At 36.9% G+C, this 21,807-nt stretch overlaps 2 protein-coding genes across 5 annotated transcripts in view; one reads left to right on the top strand and one right to left on the bottom strand.

Moving 5' to 3' along the window:
- Positions 1 to 57: 57 nt before the first annotated feature.
- On the bottom strand, positions 58 to 5,049 carry c7h8orf82 (chromosome 7 C8orf82 homolog). Its single transcript, XM_066677705.1, has 3 exons — positions 4,690 to 5,049; positions 2,318 to 2,366; positions 58 to 631 (listed from the first exon to the last, which is right to left on the bottom strand). The coding sequence occupies exons 1-3, from the start codon at positions 4,861 to 4,863 to the stop codon at positions 189 to 191; spliced, it is 666 nt and encodes a 221-aa protein (XP_066533802.1). The 5' UTR covers positions 4,864 to 5,049; the 3' UTR covers positions 58 to 188.
- A 1,468-nt stretch (positions 5,050 to 6,517) lies between these two features.
- Positions 6,518 to 21,807, top strand: part of arhgap39 (Rho GTPase activating protein 39) — a 58,473-nt gene continuing 43,183 nt past the window's right edge. Inside the window, exons 1-2 of one of the 4 annotated variants that reach the window (XM_066677469.1) lie at positions 6,518 to 6,724; positions 19,215 to 19,341. In XM_066677469.1, the coding sequence (XP_066533566.1) occupies positions 19,277 to 19,341 (65 nt within the window). In that variant the 5' untranslated portion in view covers positions 6,518 to 6,724; positions 19,215 to 19,276. Of the gene's footprint in view, positions 6,725 to 19,214; positions 19,342 to 19,647; positions 20,270 to 21,807 lie in introns of those variants that run through there. The other 3 variants (XM_066677472.1, XM_066677470.1, XM_066677471.1) reach the window with 3 other exon arrangements.

Here is a 21,807-nt window from a genome sequence, read left to right as displayed (position 1 = left end):
TGACTGTACATTAATAAATAAATATATATATATCTTTTAATGATCAGATATGTGCATACAGAATCACAAATCTCATGTTTCTTATTTCTAGTAGTTTGTTAATCAAAGTGCTGCTTTGAGATTTTCTAATGTATTAATGAATAATATTTCTGAAGGTTTGCCATCCACAGACATCTGAATATTGCTTCCTATTGAAGACTGAAATATCTGGACAGCTCATTGGTCAGCATGTGTCTCTGCCCAGCCCATAAGAAATGAGTAGGCTGTGTAGTGTTGTCCTGACCAGGAGAATATTGAAATTGAGGGCTGAGCTCAATAGCTAATGCAGAGCGAACCAATCCAACACCCCCAACATGTCCAGGAGCAGGGTGGTAAACTCGACCACTGACAGGATGCATGAACAAGGATTCTGGTTGGAATGGAACTGTCAGTTTAACCCCGCCTCCGCAGTAGGACAGAAGCTCCTTATGGCCTGCCTCAGATAACAAGTTAGTGTAGACGATGGGCTGGTCATCACAACGCAGGAAGTTCTTCTCACGTCCGCACAGCGAGACAAACGGGAAATGTTGTTGGTAGCGGCCAGTTTTATTTACATGTAGATGTTTAAAAAAGAAAACCAGAAACTGCTGATCTGGAGAGAATAAATAGAAAAGACAGATATTTCAGGAAGTATTCTATTTAAGCCGTGTTTAAATAAAAAAGTAAGTAAAAAACCTTTAAAGAGGCCTGCATAAATTACTTAAAATATAATATAATGTAAGTTAGTCAAAAGTAAAACAGTCGTACATGATTAAATAAAGATGAAATAATTTTTGAGTCATGCCTTAGCAGAAATGCTATTCACACTCATATCCCAATCCTAACAAATTACTTCCAAGGAAAGGTTTCATTATTATTAGGGATAATACACATTTTTAAATTTCATGTAATTATAGCTATTTAAAGTCAAAAGAAACTCTAACATGCATATTTGAATTTAGAATATTTGAAGGATAATTATCTTATTTTTTATATTTTAATTATATTAATCTGAATTATTTAGATTCTAATTACATTCATGTGGCTTTTGATAAACTCACTCATTGTGTCATTCATGAATTTGAATTTCAACAATGATTTTTTTTGTGTGTGATTTAAAAATTTGTGAATGGGGTAAAATACTTCTATTTTAAAAGTTCAGATCAGTATATGTGGCGTCAAAATAGGTTCTAAAGTTCTGAGAACCAAAAACCAGAATCCATAACCCAATTAATGACATTTTGTAATTGAGAAAACTGTCATTAATACTGAGACTTAGGAAAGGGTTACGTGTGTATAATTATGGAGGTCCAAACCTGCCAAAACTAAACATAAATAAATAAATAATTAAATGACAACATTTTTTTCCCTAAATTCTAATGATAAAAATATTTATAAAAAAAACCCAAGAGAAAATAATAAATAAAACCTTACATAAATTGAAATGTTTATATATATATATATATATAATAAATCTAACTGCCTAGATCCTGCCCCCCTCCCCCGTCAAAGCGAGAAACATCTGGAGGCGACAGCGAGACTAAGAAAAGCAAAACTGAGAAAAGTTGGAATGAAAGCGAAAACGGATTCTTCAAGAATATTAAACTCAAAATAGACGATTATATACAGAAATAATCTGTTTACAAACCTGTTTTTATAACTCCCAGTATTAATGACAGTTTTCTCAATTACAAAATGTAATTTATTGGTTATGGATTTTCAGAATTTTAGAACCTATTTTGACGCCATAAGTATATTCAAATCTCACAATCAGAATTTAGGACAAAGGTCAAACATCCAGTACACTTCTCAGATTCAAATGACAGTTATTTGGCTTCATATATGCCAACATCATACACAGCAATTACATGCAGTAGTCCGCAGAACCCTCATGTCTGTGTGAATGTGACACTGTGGGATGAATGTGTTGATATTGTTCCTTTTAGTAGTCTATTATAGCTTTAGAGGTTTCACAGTTTTTCTGTAAGAATTAGAATAATTAGAACACCTCAGAGAGCACTAAGAACTATGGGGACTCAGACTTAAACACTTATTAACAAAAACATCCCCTATCCATTTAACCGTGACAGTTAGCAATTTGCACATAGGCTACATGTGTCAGGCAATGCCGCTAAAGGCCTGGGAGCATGTCCTGTTATGCAACATTCCCTGAGGAACTTTTAGAATGAGTGATAAATTCTCAAATTCCATGTAAACATTAAGCCATAGAAGCAGTGAAATCAATATGGATTTCTGGAGGGTGGTGTATTTTATGTGGTGTGAAAAAGGGGTCTCATACCTTTGAAACAAGTGACAAAGTTCTTCACTTTGGTATCATCCAGGAAGAGCTGGAAAAGAGACAGAATTGTTATTTTTTTTCTTTCATGAATATAATTAGACACAATACGACGACTACAATTATTCAGAATACTTCAGTAGTACTACATTTTAGAGAGAGAGAAAACATGAGAGCAACATACACATTTTATTTAAAATACATTTCAAAATGCCAGACTGACTGAACAGAATAGAATGCCAACAAGTCAGTCATAGCTTTGTGAAGCTGCTTTCTAATGCCTAAAGCAATTAAAGCACTCAAAGAAATTATAAGAGCTTATTAATATATCAGCCAGTCTCCATTTTTTTTACTTACATTTACACAGTGCTTTCTAGACACCAAAAGTGCTTTACATTCAACCACTACAAATGTGCAGCATCCACCTGGAGGATGTAAAAGCAACCAATCCATTCGAGCACACTCACCACACATCAGCTTTTCTGGCAAAAAGACAACATTGTAAGGGTGGCTGGTCAATGTGGGGTGCTAGGGCGAAATATACTTGGTGGAAATATACTTTTAAAAATGTTATTAAAAATGTTTAATATAATTAATCATTATGATTAGCTACGCTGAGATTAAGAGAGAAAGATTCCTTTCTCTTCATACACATATATATATATATATGAAATGATCCACAGCACAGTATATATTTCTATATTTTAATATTAGTGTTTTTGCTAATAGATAAATGTTTAGTATTGTAATATATATATATATGAAAATTATTAGTCTGTTGATTCCTTTTAAATCAATTAAAAATGACAGATTTTTCAGAGCTTTGTTGTCCTACAGTTGGCCGCTGAAACTGACAACGTAACACAAGCAGTCACCACTGCAACAACAAAAAGCAGACAATCCAAATCAATCTACCAGCAAGTGTTTTTGGATTGGGGGACAAAACCCATATAGACCCAGGGAAAACAAAGTGACTCAAGGCGAGGATCAAACTAAGGATCTCAAGTGCCTGGAACTGTGTGGCAGTGGCACTTCCTGTTGCGCCACCATGTCACCCATGTAGCTTTCTTCGTTCATAATTCAAATGAAAAGCTTGAACTGAGAATGCTGTTGCCTTTTCCATCCCTATATTTGTGTGAACCTGGATGTTTACAGCATTATCTTATGGTGCACACGATTAGACTTTCAGTGTGAGTGCTCAGATTTATCCAGAAAACATTTTGTATAGAGACAAATTTGTGTCACATTGAAATTCAATCACAGAAAAAACTCAATACACTTGTTATTACGGTTGAGGATGGTGTGGTTCCAGAAGACTATATACTGATAAAGTTGAGTGTCTTTTGGAGAAAACAGGACAGGTCTTTTCTGCCATCGAAGACTTCTCTAAATGATTAAACAAAGCACTGAAGCATTTCTGCATTTTTCTTTCCACTTTAAAATATGGCCACAGATATATTCTTTGACAATGCAAACCTGCCACCATTACAGGTGACACAAAGTTACAATAACTATTGGATAACTGAGAAGAGCCAAATTTAAACCCCACAACATACTCCTTGTCATATTATATATTAAAATATTATAAACATATTTTAAACCCGAATTCTAAAAATAAAAGGATCTGAATTCAGAAAAAAGTACTTTCCAGAAATTGCAACCTGACCAGTGACCAGTGTGTATTTATTCTGTTTATTCAGAGCATGATTTATAAATTAACTTATAAATTATTGATCCCAAAAGATTAATGACTTTAAATCACTGATATAACTGTCTGAATCTTTATTTTCAATATTTGAATTATATTTATCTTATATTTTTGTAGTTGAATAATATTTATATGACATTTAAAATTGTTAGAATGTGAAATTTTCAGATTTTAAATATTTGAATAAAAAAAAAATATATATATATGTGTGTGTGTGTGTATATATATATATGTGTGTGTGTGTGTGTGTGTGTATGTATATATATATATATATATATATATATATATATATATATATATATATGTGTGTGTGTGTGTGTGTGTATGTATATATATATATATATATATATATATATATATATATATATATATATATATATATATATATATATATATATATAATATGCAAATGATCTCCTTTCCTAATTGGTTGGACTGTGAGTTTAATCAGAGCCGTATATGTAAAATATCTCTATAAGGCTCTGGGTTTAATGTACCCCAATAAGCTAAAATATTTTGACTCTAATAAGCTGTTTTTGTGTAAAAATATTGTGAATCTATTTAGGTTAATATGATATATTAATAAACATATCCTTGCTAAATGTTTTTCAAAGAACAGAGAATTATAAGTTTTTTTTAATAATCTATTTTGTCATGTCGCCTGTACCTGTCCTTGATGATCAATGTAGTAGAAGTACTCGCGGGTGCGCGCTTCCGGACTCTGTCCCTGTGTGTACGAGACATGTCTTCGCGAGAACACCGCGGGAACGCGCACGGCCGCCTTAAGCCATGTAAAAGCGCTTCTTCTCCCATTGCACAGCAGTCTACAGATTACAGCCATGACCAGCACAGAGAACGTTTTTTTTAGGTCTGTTTTAGCGGGTTTAAAAAAACAAAGCCATGATTTCTGCGGAAGGAATGCAGCAAGTCAGCATTGACAATTGTTTTCAAGCTATTTCATCCCCAGTGTTTTCTTTACCGGGAGGAATCTGAGGACGCTGTATTATAGTTCCGCTCCTCTTGCAAACTTGAAAACAACATTAACACAATCTTTTGAAAGTGTCCAGTCCGTGATTTTACAAAATGTCGGGCGCCTTATTTTAAACACTAAAAAAGAAGCTATCATTTTATTTACGTTGCTCGGTGAAACAGAACCTGGATAGTGACGCTAAAACTTGTCACCTGTGTTTAACACTAGATGGAGCTGTTTGTTTACTAACTATGAACTGACGCTTCTTTTAGCAAGTTCAAATAAAGGTCGACATTACACAAGCCAAAATGAATGGAAATTAACCACATAATTTGGAATAAACATGCAGCAGGTAATGGGCGAAAAAATGACATCAAAGTTATAGAAAAAGTGGAATTTATACCAAACAATTTCTAGTATTTGCATTTTCAGAAATTAATTCTTCATAACCGACTCAACCATGATCGTGGGTTCCATTCCCGCTCCAGGTGACTGTCTGTGAGGAGTTGGTGTGTTCTCCCCGTGTCCGTGGGGGTTTCCTCCGGGTGCTCGAGTTTCCTCCCACAGTCCAAAAACACACATTGGTAGGTGAATTGGCGACTCGAAAGTATCCATAGGTGTGAGTGTGTGAGTGAATGTGTGTGTGTGTGTGTTGCCCTGTGAAGGACTGGCGCCCCCTCCAGGGTGTATTCCTGCCTTGCGCCCAATGATTCCAGGTAGGCTCTGGACCCACGGTTTACAGATGAATCAATGAAAATAAAGCCTAAAAATATGACATTTTAATAAGATATAGTAATGTAAGCCATGAGCTATGTACGGTTTAAACACAAAAGATAGTGAACTGGAAACACTTCAAATGTTTAGTTCTTAAATAATTGTTGGAAATATATTAATTAACTAAACCCATAAAATAATCACGGCCGCAGACCTAATCACAGGAAAAATAAACAGCACAGTTGATTTAACACAATGAAGTATTTATTAAGGGTGACATGGTGGCGTAGCAGGTACTGTCGTTTTCACACAACTCCAGGGTCCTGGGGTTGTGGGGTCAAGCCTCGCTTTATGTCACTGTATTTGAGTCTGGTGTGTTCTCCGCGTGTCCGTGTGGGTTTCCTCCAGGTGCTCTAGTTTCCTCCCACTGTCCAAAAACAAATGTTGGTAGGTGGATTGGCTACACAAAATTGTCCATAGGTATGTGAGTGTGTTTTGCCCTGTATAAGTTAAAGGACTGGTGCCCTCTCCAGGTGTGTCCCTGCCTTGCGCCCAGTGACTCTAATAGGCTCCAGACCTATCAGGACCCTGAACTGAATAAACGGTTACAGACAATGAATGATTATATATATATATATATATATATATATATATATATATAATTTTTATTATATATATTTTATTATATACAAATTAAGTTTTATTTACATTTTACATTCCATTCTGTTGTTGTGTGTGTTTTCCTCAGAATACTACAAAAATCACAGAGGTTAACCTCGATGGCGTTTCGCCGCTGCCATGGCAACAGCTACACCGCCTTCTCGCCTTCTTTGCCAGCCCGCCGCCCGAGCGCAAAATGACGTCAGGGTTGTCGGTGGTGACGGCGACGCGGAGAGACAGCGCGTGCTCCACATCCGTACTGCGGTGCCCGAGCCCTTACCACCATGACTGGTGCGCCGTGGATTACTGTCACTGGGTTTTAAAGGCGAAGAAAGAGAAGAGGCACCATGGCGGAGAGGTAACGTTTAATATCGTCGCATTCTGCGTCCAATGCGGTATCCGGGAGGTTGAGGGGGGCGCGCCCGCTGTAATTTACAGCGATGTTGAACCGGGTGGGCTAGGGATGAGTGGTCTATAAGGCGCAGGACTGCGTGTTGACGATGGTTCCGTCGTTTTCGCAACAGCGGTGGCATCCCGAAGCGGGTGTGCTAGTTAACGGGAACCGGTGGCTGTCGGAATAACGGTACACGGCCGTGTGATTTCGTTGTCACAAGGGGTGTTTTTTCTGCTTCATCCTCCCCCGTTTAGCGCGGAAACCTCCACACCCATAGCACCCAGAGCTGCTGCTGAAGGAGACCCCTGGTTCGCTGTAGATTTTTTTTTCAGTCATGATTGGGCCAGTGGCGTTTTACCGAGCTCTAAGCCAAAAGATAACAACACTGGCCTCTGAATTGCAGCTAATGTCATTCACCGTTGGGCAGACACCTGCGGCACGCGCGGCGTCGATGAGGAATGCACGGAGATGTGCTGCTGTTCGTCTCGACGCTATACAGACAGAGGGGTGTGAAATATTAGGCTCGCCTCTGATGGGGCTTTTTGGTTCGTTCTGAATTATTGATGGCCAAATGTTGGGGGGGGTTCACTCAGCCGAGTGCAAATTGGAAGTGTCGTTTTTATTGAGCGCGTGCGTGCGAATGTGCGCGTGTTTAGCAAACAGTGCGCTTTGCCCCATAGGCAAGATTTGCAGTGGTCACTTAAGGGCTGCCTCCCACATCTGGGGCCGGGGCTATGTGTAATAACACTTTAAAGGGAAGACGGGCTTATGTAAGGGTGTGTACAGTGGTGGAGCTGGGGAATATGATCATGGGTAAACGTTGCTGTGATAGCTGTACAGCACAGGGTATCAGGTGAGGTGTTCAAATGATGCAGAGAAACGAAAAATAAAAAGGGAGATACATGGTTTTTGCTGCATATCACACATATATGGTAATTTATTAGCAAAATAGTATACAATTAGAATTTAATTGGGTTTAGGATGCTAAAATATGTGAAAATTATGTATTGTGTTTGCATATGGGTCATGTATTTTTAAAAATGTTTTGAAATATTGTGATATGACATTTTTTCTGTATCGCCCATACTGTAGTGAAATTACTGAAAGCCTGGCATGGCACGAGGGGACTCTGTGATACATGCCCCTTTTAAAAATCATGACTGTAACTTATCCGCAACGCTTGTGCTCCTGTGAGGTTAGCTGAGATAACAGGGACAATGAGTGTAGATATAAGGTAGGTGTTCTGTTCAGTTTACATATTGTCAAAAAACTGTTCACAACTTGATTATTGTTTACTTTATTTATTATTTTAAAGCTTAATATTAATGTTAACATTTGAATTAACATTAGAAACTAGTGCATGGCTCATAAACTTACTGTCTTTTTCTAGAAAAGAATTCTCAGGCAGTGGAAGAATATTAATGTTTTTGTACCAGGGCACATAAACTAGTTATGCCACTGATGGGTGTTTTCTCAAATAGGGTTTAACCTTAGTCCAGGACCATACAGCAATTATTACTGTGATTTTTCCATTAGTAGGAGCATATAGTCCAGTCCCTGTCTGGGAAACCATGTCTGGGTGTTTGTACTGTGCTTATATAGCTTATGTGTAGGGTAGGACCAAGAACCTTTAGGGTTTCTTAAAAGACAAGGCATTAATTGCAAAAACCAGAGTCCTTCTTGTCTGTTTACTGTTTACTGCCTTTAATAGTTGCAGGCACTCCACCATTAAGGGATTTGGCTCATTCGCTGCTCCTTAATCACTTGCTGTAGTAAGTGAGTGGCCAACATCTGCTTGAGTTGATGGTGAGCAGAGCTTTGGGTGTGTACTAGGATCAAAGAGGCTGCATGGTTGGATGTGCCACGTGTCTACGAGTGCCATAAGGCTGCCAGCTTTACATTAAATGAGCGAGTACACTTGGGCCTTATCTAAGCTCTGTCACAAAGCTTTCAGTTATCATGTGTGAGGCATGGGGAAGAGGCTGCGTTCAGCTATTCTGTGAGCTGCTTGATGGATGGTTGAAGCAGCCAGAGCCTCTTCATGTCTGAACAGACCTGTGGAATAGGTTCAAGCTGCCATTCAATTTGTCTGTCCACTCTAGAGAAGATTAAAGGGGGCTGTACTATTGATCTTTCCTGCTAAACCAACTCATTAACTCCAATAGAAATCAAGGCTTATCTGGACCTCAGGGAAGGATTTCTAGTTGTTTCTAAATCAGGTCCCTCTCAAACTCATCTAATATAATTTCCATAAAAATAAACAGATGGATTGTGTACAACCTACTAGGTTTAAACAAAGCAAAAATGAAAAATGTCATGAATTGTGATATCATGATATTTTAATTTTCCAAAGCTTGGTTATTTGAGAAAATACAGTTTTCCAGCAAAACAGCAGTGCCACACTACTGACTATTAAACTCTATGTAACATGCATTTTCATATCCACTGTTTCACATATGGTGCATCACTACATTCAGTAAGACAGGTCCAAAAAGTTAAAATTTCATGTTAGTTTACCACCTAGGAGACTCTTCTAAATGTATTTTCAATTTAATGCACAGCACTGTGTTTCCCAAAATCATCTTAGAACAATGAAGATTCTTAAGTGAAATGAAAAATGAAAATGAAAAAGAGTGAGTATCACACTGAATACTCTCTCTCTGTTAAGATGATTTTAACACTAAGATGTTTTTAGGAAACTGGGCTCAGGTTTGCGTATTTAAACTCATCAAAAGCAGAGGTATTGTGGAGGTTAAACACATGTAAACAGTAGTTAGATGCATTTAAAACATGAACTAGCATTTATTTACAGTTTAGTCACTTAAATCTATTGGGGAAAACCCCATAAATAAATGTAGATCTAAAGGGACAGTCACATTGTACATTTGTAAAATCTGCCTGCTGAAAAAAAAAATACTTTCACCCAAAGGGAAAGAATGTAGTAACGTAAAAGAATTGAGAAATTTACCTTCACGCTAAATTCATATAGGTGAGCTTTAGCTGCACAAATTTGTGAGGTTTGGAAGCATGAGCCAGTAGAAAAGCAGAGGGTAGAGCTGTGTTAGTGTTAGGAAAAAAACAAAGCAGCCATTTCTGCACCTCCCTTGACATCATGTCGCAAAAATCTAATTAGCTAGCTGGATAGTGTAGAGAGGTAACATTAGCTGTTATCTGAATGACAATGCACCAAGGCTGTCATATTTGCTTGATTTTGCTTCCTCCAGGCGAAAAAAAGAGAAAGGTGGCAGCTCTCTCTGATCATACGGATTCAGATAGTTCCTTGGTTTACCATAATCTGTGGTTGAAATGACCTGGTTCACCATCCTAAAGCTAGTTAAAAACTTTAGTCTACTTTTAGTGGGGGGCAGCTGTGGCCTAATGTTTAGAGGACTGGGTTTTGGTACTGGAAGGTTGCTTGATCCCCACGACTAGTGGGAACATCCATGGCTGAAGTCCCCTTGAGGAAGGCACCTAACCCCCAAATGCTCCACGGGTGCCAAGGATAGCAGCCTGTTGGTCTGTGTGTGTGTGTTCACTACCACGGATGGATTAAATGCAGAGGTCAAATTTCATTGTACGGTTTTACAATGATCATTAAGAATATCACTAATTCATTTATTCAAGTGAAGCCTTAAAATCTGTGGTAAAAAACGTGTTATGTATTCAAAATTTTCAGGAAAAATGTTTTTTTAAGTTGACACACCTTCATTGTGTGTTTCTTTTGGGATTTGTAATAAACATAGCTTAGCAGCTAGCGTTAACACAAAAAAACATTAGCCCCTTTAAAGCCGCGATCACATTGGGTTTTTGCATTAGGCTTCATGTCACAAAATGGGCGTGGCTGCGAGCGGGGCAGGAAATCAGTGCTGTAAACAGTCCTCCATTTTGATTCAATAGTTTTATAGCTGAAGAGCACTGGTATAGTCGCAGCAGCAAAATTGGGGAGATTTCATTGAAGAGTTTTGTTAGCTCTACTTATACTGTGATTCTTGCTTGTTGTAAACACAAAAAGTTGTAAAATATCTCCAGTTTTGAAACTGTGCTGCCTTCATGTTGGTTTACCCACCTTTTTTACCTCTATAAATTCTGTAGCTGAAACTATTTGGTGACCACAAACATGTTTACAACATATGAGAGTTCACTGTATCTCAATATGTGTATCCAGTATATGGGTATGAATAATTTAAACTCTGTACATTAAGGGATACAATATTTTAAAAGTGTTGACTACAACTATTTCCTAACTTTTAAAAATATACATTTAATCTTTTGTTAATCATTTGAATCCAAAAATCTGACCATCCTAAAAAATCTGACAAGAAACCAGACTTAGGGCAGAAATTTTGAAATTTAGTGTTAGATATAGCAAGGTGACAAATTGACATTATTTAATGTTTTCAGTTATTAAATATATTTTTTAAATTATGCTTTTTACACAACTTTATTATATCCAAATTCAAGTCTTACTTGTTGCTGATTCACCAAGCAAGTCAGTCTACAAGAGGCTTTTGCCATTTGAATCTGATTGACTGAATGAGTGAAAGATTTTGTGAGTTACTTTAAATGTACTGTTAAAATGTACATGAGTAACATGTTATGTGACCTGTGGCCAGATATCTAACTTCCAGATATAAACAAATTGCAGAGGTGAGCTAATACATTCAGTGCTTGCTGACAGGTGAAATTAACTAAGTTGTGCTGTTTCATTGTTTCATACCCTTGTTTGAAGTGTTAATTTGGCCGATTGTTATTCTAAAATCACTGGATCACTATTTTTTTGCTGACCAAAATTGTTATCAGCAGTGACTCACTTTCAGCAGGTAGGAACAAATAAATAAGCTAATTTATTTCAAGGTTTTATCCTTTTTTTACAGTGATCAGTGGACAGTTTGTTGTCATTTTAACTTTCAGTTTCTAGTGCTGACACAACATTTTTCATCAAATCTGTCACTTATTTGTCTTTCCACAACATACAGCATTTTCTTTAAATGTGCCCTAAACATGGTGATTTTAAAGCTGGCCACAGGAGGAGAGCTGGAGAGCTATGTGACTGAAACATGCAGGTGATTTTTCCTCTTGGGCTCCATCTCAAATATTTCTATACTCCCAGTGCACTGCATTATGTAGCGCTTGAAACATTGGCTTAAACGTTGCATAGTGCATCTTACAAAGATCCATTTGGGCTTTTACCCAAATGTGCACAATTCCGGGTAACTGTCTGTGAGGAGTTGGTGTGTTCTCCCCGTGTCCGCGTGGGTTTCCTCCCACAGTCCAAAAACACACGTTGGTAGGTGGATTGGCGACTCAAAAGTGTCCGTAGGTGTAAGTGTGTGAGTGAATGAGTGTGTGTCTGAGTTGCCCTGTGAAGGACTGGCACCCCCTCCAGGGTGTATTCCCACCTTGCGCCCAATGATTCCAGGTAGGCTCTGGACCCACCGCGACCCTGAACTGGATAAGCGTTTACAGATAATGAATGAATGAATGAACTAGATATGGAGTAGAAAGCTATTTGAGATTTAACCACTTACATTTAGAAGCAAAAAATATGCTTGTTGCAGTCATCAGATTCAGGGAGTGGTTTCAGGCCACAGTTGACATTACAAAATGTCCTTTTGGATGTTGTAAGCAAATAAACATTTTGAGAGAGGTCTCCAAAACCCAAATTCCCAAAAGCTACATTATTCAGCTTTAAGAAAATCTAGCTTAGTTAACTAAGTAAGATTAAGTGAGGTTAACGTTAGCTGTCACATTAAAATGAGTAATAGTATTTTTGAGAAATATACAGTGTAGCTGAATATGTTTTATTCTGTTGTAAAGGAACAACACATGCAGATGATTAGTTAACTAAATACAGTGTGTTTCAAATAAAATAGTATTATAAAGGCGTGTGTTGTTCAGACATTTACTCTCAGTTTGAAAGATAAAGAATGTAAGCAACAAACTTGTAAATGTAATCTCAGCAATGCAGTTCTGATTGCAGTGCGTTCTGCTGATAGGATTTTGAGTCCTTTTGACACAGCAGTGTAGCTGAACAGCTGCAGTCAATTTGTAAAGACTGAAAGCATAGTAATTATCAGTAATGTTATGTAAGAGGGTTTTAAAAAAACACTTTCCAAGAAGTGCACGTTTCAAACACTATTTCTTATTAAAATCAACATGAATCTGAAATAATATTACATATTTATTTTGTATTGTCACACATTTCTGAGTGACCTGAGAGACCACAATATGCTATACCAATACGTTTTTTTTTATCTTGTTCCTGGAACTGAGTTAGAAGGTGTAGTATTTTAAATCTTCCCCTACGAAATGGGAAAACTCTTCAAGAGCCTGATACATCATCAGAACACAAAAAAGAAGTGCTTCAGCTGTGCTCTGCTGCAATATCACAGCTTCTGGACAGCGTTCCACAATCATATATTATAGTCGACTCCTAACTCTCTGTGATATGAAGCTGACTTCAGCTGCTTATTTACCGTCATTTTGATTTAACCTTCTAGTTCTACCTTAAACAATGCAGTAGTCACAGGCACTAGAATAAAATTCTGAAACATCTGCAAAAAGCAATGTTTTATGCTTGTTATAAAGGGACACAATACAATGAAACTGCATTAAATCAATATAATACAATGATAATCATAGTTTATTAAAGGAGAAAATACTAATAATAATGACTTTCTTTGGTCACTTATGCCACCATCTTGCTGGTGATTGACAAGGAATTCATAGCCCTTCATTTGAAGTTTGACTCTGAAAAACCTCAGTTTCAAGTGGTATATAGCCCGTCCCCTCAACCCTACTCCTCTTTTCCAACAAGAATTGAGACAACCCTGCTCCTAAGCAAAATGGAGGGGTAGGGCTAAATGTTAGTGCAAAGGGGTGACACTGGATTCACCCTAAGAGTCCTCATTTAATACTCCTAACAGTACATTAGCCTACCTCTGTAAGATGACTTAAATAATAATAAAAATAAGTATTTTTGTCAAATGCCATAAATGTTAATGTATTTCCAAAACACTTAGCAACTGCGTGTTTTAATACATAGAGAGTATAATAGGGTCTGATTTCTTAGATTTAGTGAATTGTGAATTCTTTGTGAATTGGTGTTCTTAAGCCATCTTAAACCACAGAAAGATAAAATATCAGGAGATATAGCAGGCATCATGGAAATAACATCATGCCTCATGTTTCATTCTTTTTTCAACCATCTCTAGGCAAATATTACTACACGTTTTTTAGGGACTAAAGGAAAAGGGCAGTGTTGTCTTTGAGATGATTGTTATGATCTGAATTGAGTTGCAAAAAAAGATATGAACTAACAAGATACAAAAGAATCATTATGATTTTTAAGTTGTCTTCAAAAACACGATTCATAATTAATAAGTAATGGAGTGCCCTATAGAAAAGAATACCACCAGAAGTGGTCTTTAATCATAAGAAAAAAAATTCCAGTTTTCCAATCAGCTTGTAAACACATCATCATTTGGTCAAAATCTGAATTTCTGCCTTTAGCTTGATGACAAACAATCATCAAGACATACAATCTAAACATGTTAAATATTTATGTTTCCCTAAATTTAAATAAATTATATAAACTTAGCTATGTTCATTTACTGCAAGAAATGAAGGAGATGGAATTTACCACTCTTATATCTAATGGTGCTTTTCCACTGCATGATACCGACCCTACTCGTGTTTTGGTCCCAGATGCCTGATATGTTTTCCAACATAGCTCCACTCAAAATGTAGTCGATGACGTCACAAAAAACAGTGTCTAATTGGAACTTCAGGCTTTGGAAACCACATGAATGGCAGCGGGACATTTAAGCATTATTTACTCACACATCAGTTTAGTTAGATCAATATAGTTTTTGGCTCTTGTTGCACTGTCCATCTCTCACTGGATTTTAATTTATTTTATTGTCAGTCTCCAATCTTAGAAACTTTTGTGCCTCTTCAAAATACCACAGAGTAATTTTATGAGCTGCTGTTGTGTGCTGGATAAACACAAACGTGATCACTACTGTAACATGGAGATTTTACAAACACCTAGTTTGTGCTGTATGTCTGCAATTCTGTGTGATTGACAAGTCACTTTAACCAGCCACCACTCTGCAAGGTTTACATGTCATGGTTTAGGCCTTACTCATCTGGCTTTGAACTATGAGCAAGTAGGTACTAAAACAGTACTCTTTTCCAGGTTCCAGGTACCTAATTTGCCTAATGGAAAAGCACCAACAACAAAAAATATCAGAGTAGAGCCAAGTCCAAAAGAGCAGTGGAAAAGTGCCATAATTGGCTGAAAATCAAAAATTAAGATGAATATCCTTTCCTAAATTATATTACCTGTCTTCTGTGACAACTCTCAACAAATTGTCAGGCTGGTTCTTCTCTCTTGACAGTGCATTAACTAGGCTATGTCCTTTTTGAAGCACTGTTCAACCTTCAAAAGCCTAATGATCTTGGAAGACTTGGAAACCCATTTTTTACATTAACATATAATACCTCATCAACTGCTTTAAATTAGATGCAGGAAATTTAACACATACCTATAATGTTTAGACATCAAGGACATTTTAATTTAAAAACTGCATTCCATTAACTGACAAAACTGTAAAAAAGCTATGTTTTCTAAAACAACACTATAAGTACGACATTAGATTCAAACTAGATCCTTTACCACAAATTATTTCCATCCATCTAACCTCTTTACAGAACACTCCCATGTGTTTAATTTTTGTGTTTTAATACACAATAAACACTTCATATTCTCAGTCTGGAATTAGAGAAGAGTAACCAGACTGGTGCAGTTTTTTTATGACCATCAACATCTTCAAGGTAAAATATGTACCAGATAACTGTAACTTAAACTCAAATAGATTTTAACTAAAACAGTTAATAGAAGAAACTACATTTCTACTATAACACTACACTGCCTCAATCCTCCAAAACTCAAAAATGCATGAACTCATTCAATAAAAGTTCTATTCAGCTTTATTAATAGAATTGTACAACTGCTGTAACAAATCAGCTTCAGAGAATTCTGAACCCTAGCCCCAGTGAACAGGCTTAGGCGACAGTGGCAAAGAAAACTCCCTCTGAACATAAGAAAGGAACCCATCCTCCTCGAGACCAGAGAATAGCAACAAACAAGCAGTCAGTCTGTGGTCATTAATGTGGGACATTCTTGGATATGCAGATGGCTCCAGGGGAGAAAAGCAGAAACCCCCAACTCTTGAGTTTGGAAGTGGAATTTTTGCCCTTTTTTCTTGATACAAGACTTCAATTGCTCAACAGTCCTTGGTTGACTTTGTCTGATTCCTCTCTTCATGTTGCATTAGAGAAGACAGATCTGGATTGCAGACAGGCCAGTCAAGCACATGCAAACTTTATCTACACTGTTGTAGCATGTGAACAATGAGGCCTTGGGTTATATTGCTGAAATTACCGGGGGCGCCACCGGAAAAGTTTTCACCATGATTGCTAAATATATTTCGTGAAAGCTTAGAGGTGATCATACATTACAAGTTCCAAGAATATGGAACTTGCTATCTCCCTCTATTTGTCTGGCACCTGCAACAGCTGCTTGTAAATCAAGTCTGAAAACATACTTTTCCAAGCTGGCATTTGAATAGTGAGGACTTGTGAAAATCACATTCTTTTATGTTTGTATTTTATATGTTCTGTATTCATTTTCCCATTTGCACTTGGGCCCAAAGTACTCAGCATTTTTTTGCATATTAGACTTTCAGTTCGTATTTCTTGATGTTGTGTTAAGTGACAGCATCTGACATACAGGGACTGAGATTTCTCCAGATTTCTTGAGTGTTATGTAGAGTAGATGGTGAAAGACTTAAATACCTTGCAGACTTGCATTGATGCAATTCCCCAAACTGCAATTTGAAGATTCTGCAATACTTTTATACTTACTTTTGCCTCTGTCCCATATCTTATTACATATTTTTAGGTGTGCAGCAGGCATCAAATAATTTTTTTCGTATATATATATATATATATATATATATATATATATATATATATATATATATGTTTTTTATTTATTTTTCAAGGACTATCACATGGCTCAGTGATAACTAGAAATATGCTCTTTGTTACATTTTAAAATAAAGGTTAATGTTTATTAAAATATATACATACATGAACATATAAAAGCTCACATTTATAGTCTTGTCACCTAGATAAGGAATACAGAGACATACGTGTGCAGTAATGTTTCAAACGTGCTTTTCAGCAAGGGCTTTTGGGACAGAAAGCAAAGTCTGGAATGAAGCGAGGACAGAGGGAGAGAAGTGAGGCAAGGATACAGAGAGATAGTGACAGATATGCAAGAGAAATAGAGAGTATCGGACAGAGAGGCGGAGAGCCAAAGAGGCGCAGGGACACACTGACTCTAGGAGGGGAGGGTGAAATCCTCAGCATTTTTTCCCTGTGTGTGTGTGTGTGTGTGTGTGTGTGTGTGTGTGTGTGTGTGTGTGTGTGTGTGTGTGTTTGTGCTTGATTACACGTATACTCTGTGTTATATTGTGTGTTTGAAGAGATGTATTTTGATGTTGTCAAACCAAAACAATATAAAATACTGTAAGTGATTTATTCTTAGTCATTTTAAAGTATTTTTATTAGTCTGTTTATAATAAAAAAATTTCACCACCTCATAAAATTTGCCATCTCAAACCAATACAGTGTTTTGTGGTTGCAGAGATGGTTTGTGTGTTTTTGTTATGGGTGTATTTTACGTATATGTTAGAGAGAGAAAAAGAAATGTTGACGCTTTTTTATAGTGTAGCCAAGCAGTACTCACAAACCAAAGAAAATCAATATAACTTGGTTCACAGTCCAAAAACATGTTGGCAGGTTGATTGCCTGTGCAAATTTGTTCATAGGTTTGAGTATGTGAGAGTATGTTTGAGTGTGTGATGGACTGGCACACTGTACAGGATGTTTCCATTGATCCTGATGTGACCCTGAATATGAATGCAAGTGGTTGCAGAAAATTTATGGATGAGTACTAAGAAAGACAATTGTGAAGGGTGTTTGAACATATGTGTCTGCGAGCGTGCACACGCGCGTGTGTGTGTGTGTGTAAATCGTGTGTGTGTGTATCAGTGGTGAGCCATGACTATTAATTAGAAACCATAAATGTAAAACCTCAATAATAATCTTTTGTTCATGCCTTCTTTTCATGTGTTAGCCTGTAGGCATCAACATGCAAAACCCATTTCCATAAAAGTTTACAAAACAAGATTATGATTTTTTTTATCTTTATTTAACTGACCAATTTAAAGAGATAAGATTTCTATTGTTTTGCCAGACCAATTCTATATACTTGATTTATTTTGTTTTTTAATAAAAACAAATGTTAATTTGGGTGTCTACAACATATTCAAAAAGTTAAGACATAGGCAAAAGAAGACTGAAAAGTGTACAGAATATTCAAGTTAAACCACTGAAACACTGGGTAATAAGCAGGCGAACTTGCAACAGGTGATGATATCATGATGGGGTATGAAATGACAATCCATTAGTCTCAGATTTTGCCAGCAACATTGTATATGAATTGTCAAATATTTAAAAAATACAACACAATATTGCAAAAAATATAGGTCTATTGGACACAGTATTGTCAAAGATTAAGGGAAATCTCAGTCTGTTTATGGCCATGCAGACACCAATGCTGAATGTGTATGAAATTCAAGCCATAATGACATAGAAGCTGCCATGAAATGGGAGTATATCAGAAAACCATTGTAACACTCTACACTATTATATTAAGAAATGCAACATGGAAATCTGATACACAGTGAGAAATCTGTATATTAATTCCGTGCAGAAAAGCTGCTGAGTCCTTATTTATTCAAATTGGCTATTTTATAGCTACTCTTTTAGCAAACAAAGGGGAGTTAGAGCTGCTACCACTGTTTCGGATTTTACAACTAGCTGAAAACTGCTTAATTACAATTCATATTCCCAGTTAATGGCATATCTTGGACTTTCAGAAAGCTGAGAGTAAAGGAATTTGCATGCAATTACTCCCACACATCAAAATCTGTTCTGATTTTTTCTGGCTGTCACTTTGCAAATATGTTAGTAGTTGATCTGATGAATAAAAGCTTTCAGACCAGGACCTGAAGACCTTTCCAGAACCATTTTTGTCAATTAAATATGATTTAAATATGATTCCTTTATGTTTATTTGTACTGTTATTTTACGCTTGTTGCTTCAGTTGTACTGATTAATGTTTTTTTTTTTTTTTTGCTTTGTCAATTTGTAAATGTGTCTAGGTGTTCATGATAATTGTCGATTGAAGTGTGTGTCTATAAAGGTGTCTGTGTGTGTGTGTGTGTGTGTGAGTGCATGCACTGGTAGAGGTGTATGTTCAGTGTGTGCTTGAATGTGTATGATTGTGTATGTCCTCTCTTTGGCTCCTGATTTACAGATGTGGTGCGTTGGGGGTCATGGAATTGCAGAGGCTGTGGTTGCTAGGAGACTGTTGCCAGGATGCCTTTGTCTGATGGCGTGGATTTCATTGGTGGTGATGACTACAAAACTGGGCTTAGTCACAGGTCACAGACACAATCCAACACAAAGAACCACCATGGAGTGCTTCTATTTTTAGCTTGGAATTTTTAACTACAGAATTAATAAGAGTATTGGTGCTAATTTCTGAGTATGTGTGGGTGTATGCATGGGTGAGTGAACCATAGTGGCTTTATATATGGAGATGTGCAAAGCTTGCCTCTCTGTGTGTGGGGGCTGTGTGTGGGTCTGTGATTGTAATTGTGTGCTTTTGTTGGTGTCTTAGCTTAAACGAGCAAAGCCTAGCATTTTAGCTTTGCCTCATTGTTAAATGTGTTTCTATCTTTAGTCTTTCCAAATGAGACTCCAAGTAATTCACATACACTTGGATTCAATTAATTATTCTGTGGAAATGGAAAGTTCATTTAATTTCAGCATCAGTGTAGTACAATAAACCTGAGGGAGGTGGATTGTTTATTAGTCTTGCATTGCCAGACTCTTTAGGGAGAGTCTGATACCTTTCGCCACTTAACTTGGCCAAGAACTGCCTACTTCTGCAGGAAAAGAAATTTGACTGACCCACAAAAGGACCAATCATAAGTCTGCTATTTTGGCATGGCATATAGGAGGAGGCAGATAGCCAATCAGAATGCAACTGGCAGAATCCTGACAATGAGGCCAACATAACGCACTGAAAGTATCAGACTCTCCCTCAACTTGTGGGTGGAGCGTCTGTGGCTGAGGCTAATTGTTTATAAACTTTAACAATACTTATTATTTTGGAGTCTTTAAAGCAACATTAGGGTAGATTTGGTATTTTTGCTTCTGCGCTATCTCTGTAGACACAGAGTGTAATTCAATTTTACAGCTTATTCCAGAAATCAAGAGGGATTATGAAGGGAGTTGGTTTGCCATCATCCTTCACAAGTTACAGCTTCTGAGCCCGGAGTAACAACACTGTTCTTCCTATCACAGGTCAGTGAAGCATCACCATGATTTTGAAACTGTAATCTTAAGGTAAAAATACTACTTAGTGTTTCTTTAACCTCATAGATTTTTTTGGGTGATATTTTTTAGCCTTTATTAGATAATAAACAACTGTTCGTGGTTGTGTGTTTGAATCAAAACTGATTTTGTTTATGTGTGATCTGTATATCCAGTACAACATCAAGAATGGACAGAATCAGTGAGTTGTTGATGTCAGGAATTGAAAGAGAGTGGAAAGGTGGAAGTTTTAAAAGGGTGTTGATTCGTTTTTTGTGGAATGGTACACCCTTGCACCATCTTCAGATTTTAAAGCATTTGACTTCTGCCTACTCTTGAGTCTCCACCTTCTTTTTTTGTAGAGTGTATTTCAAGGTTAAACTTGTGGAAATACTATCTCATATTGGTTCTGTTCTGTGTAGACAGCAGCTACTATTTGGATACAAGTCAACTGTGTGTGTGTGTGTGTGTGTGTGTGTGAGAGAGACTATGTGGGAGAGGGGTGTGTTTGAAATAATGGAGCAGGTGGTTTTGTTGAGGAGTGAATCACTAAGCTGGGGGAAGGGTGTAAATGTCTCAATAGCAGCCTATGTGTGCTTGTGTATGTGTGAAATCCTCTGAGGGAATCACAGAAGATTCCAAAGTCTCCGGACTCTAGGGGGGCAAAGACGGGACAATGTGTGGAATGTTTGGAATTCTGAATGTGGAAACCCTGCAGCCTACACTTTTTTTTTGTTGTTATGTGTGTGTGTGTGTGTGTGTGTGTGTGTGTGTTTTTCATGATAAATTAGGCTGACCCAAAAAGCAAAAACGTTCAGCGCTTACTCATATTCAATGACACAATAACATGAGTTCATGATGATTCAAATGTGCAGCAATGACATCAGCTCCTTAAAACAGTGAATACATATTAGGTAAACAAATAAGTTTTAACCCTGTTGACCCACATTTTGTGTATAACTGTAAATTAAAATGCTAACATTCTCCCGCTCTTTTGCCATTCCGTGGTAATTGCGTAATATTAAAATGACAATTTTCACTTTATATATTTTTTAAAAATGAATAAATTACACTCACTCTCATTAACATCAACATAATCTTTAAATCATCTGAACCAAAACCCACACATATTATGGATAAAATATCCCCAAGAAGAGAACATTTTGATGCACATGCTTTGGCAGTGCTTTAACTCATAACGAACGCAGTGACTAATAAATTCTTCTAGCTTGCCATTTTCAAACTACTTAATTTTTAGGTTATTTTTTTGTTGAATAAAATGACAATTGTCTTTTTTAATACTATGTAACAGTTAACATAGCATGTCCAAACTTTTTTAGAGTGTTTCAACCTTTAACCATAACACCTTCCAGTTGCTGGGTCAGGAGTAGTGACCAAGGCACTGCCCCTCTCCCTCAAGCTTCTAACTAGCCTCCTATTTTTTGTGCCAGAGTTCAAGAGATGCTCTTTCTTCAGCTTCATTCAAATTTTGAAAAGCAGTTTTCATGTTGTGGCTTTTTACTCCAACA

This window comes from Hoplias malabaricus, chromosome 7 (genome assembly GCF_029633855.1).
Source record: "Hoplias malabaricus isolate fHopMal1 chromosome 7, fHopMal1.hap1, whole genome shotgun sequence".
NCBI lineage: Eukaryota > Metazoa > Chordata > Actinopteri > Characiformes > Erythrinidae > Hoplias > Hoplias malabaricus.
The sequence above is the reverse complement of the archived record's forward strand: the minus strand, read 5'-3'. Positions and strand labels throughout refer to the sequence as shown.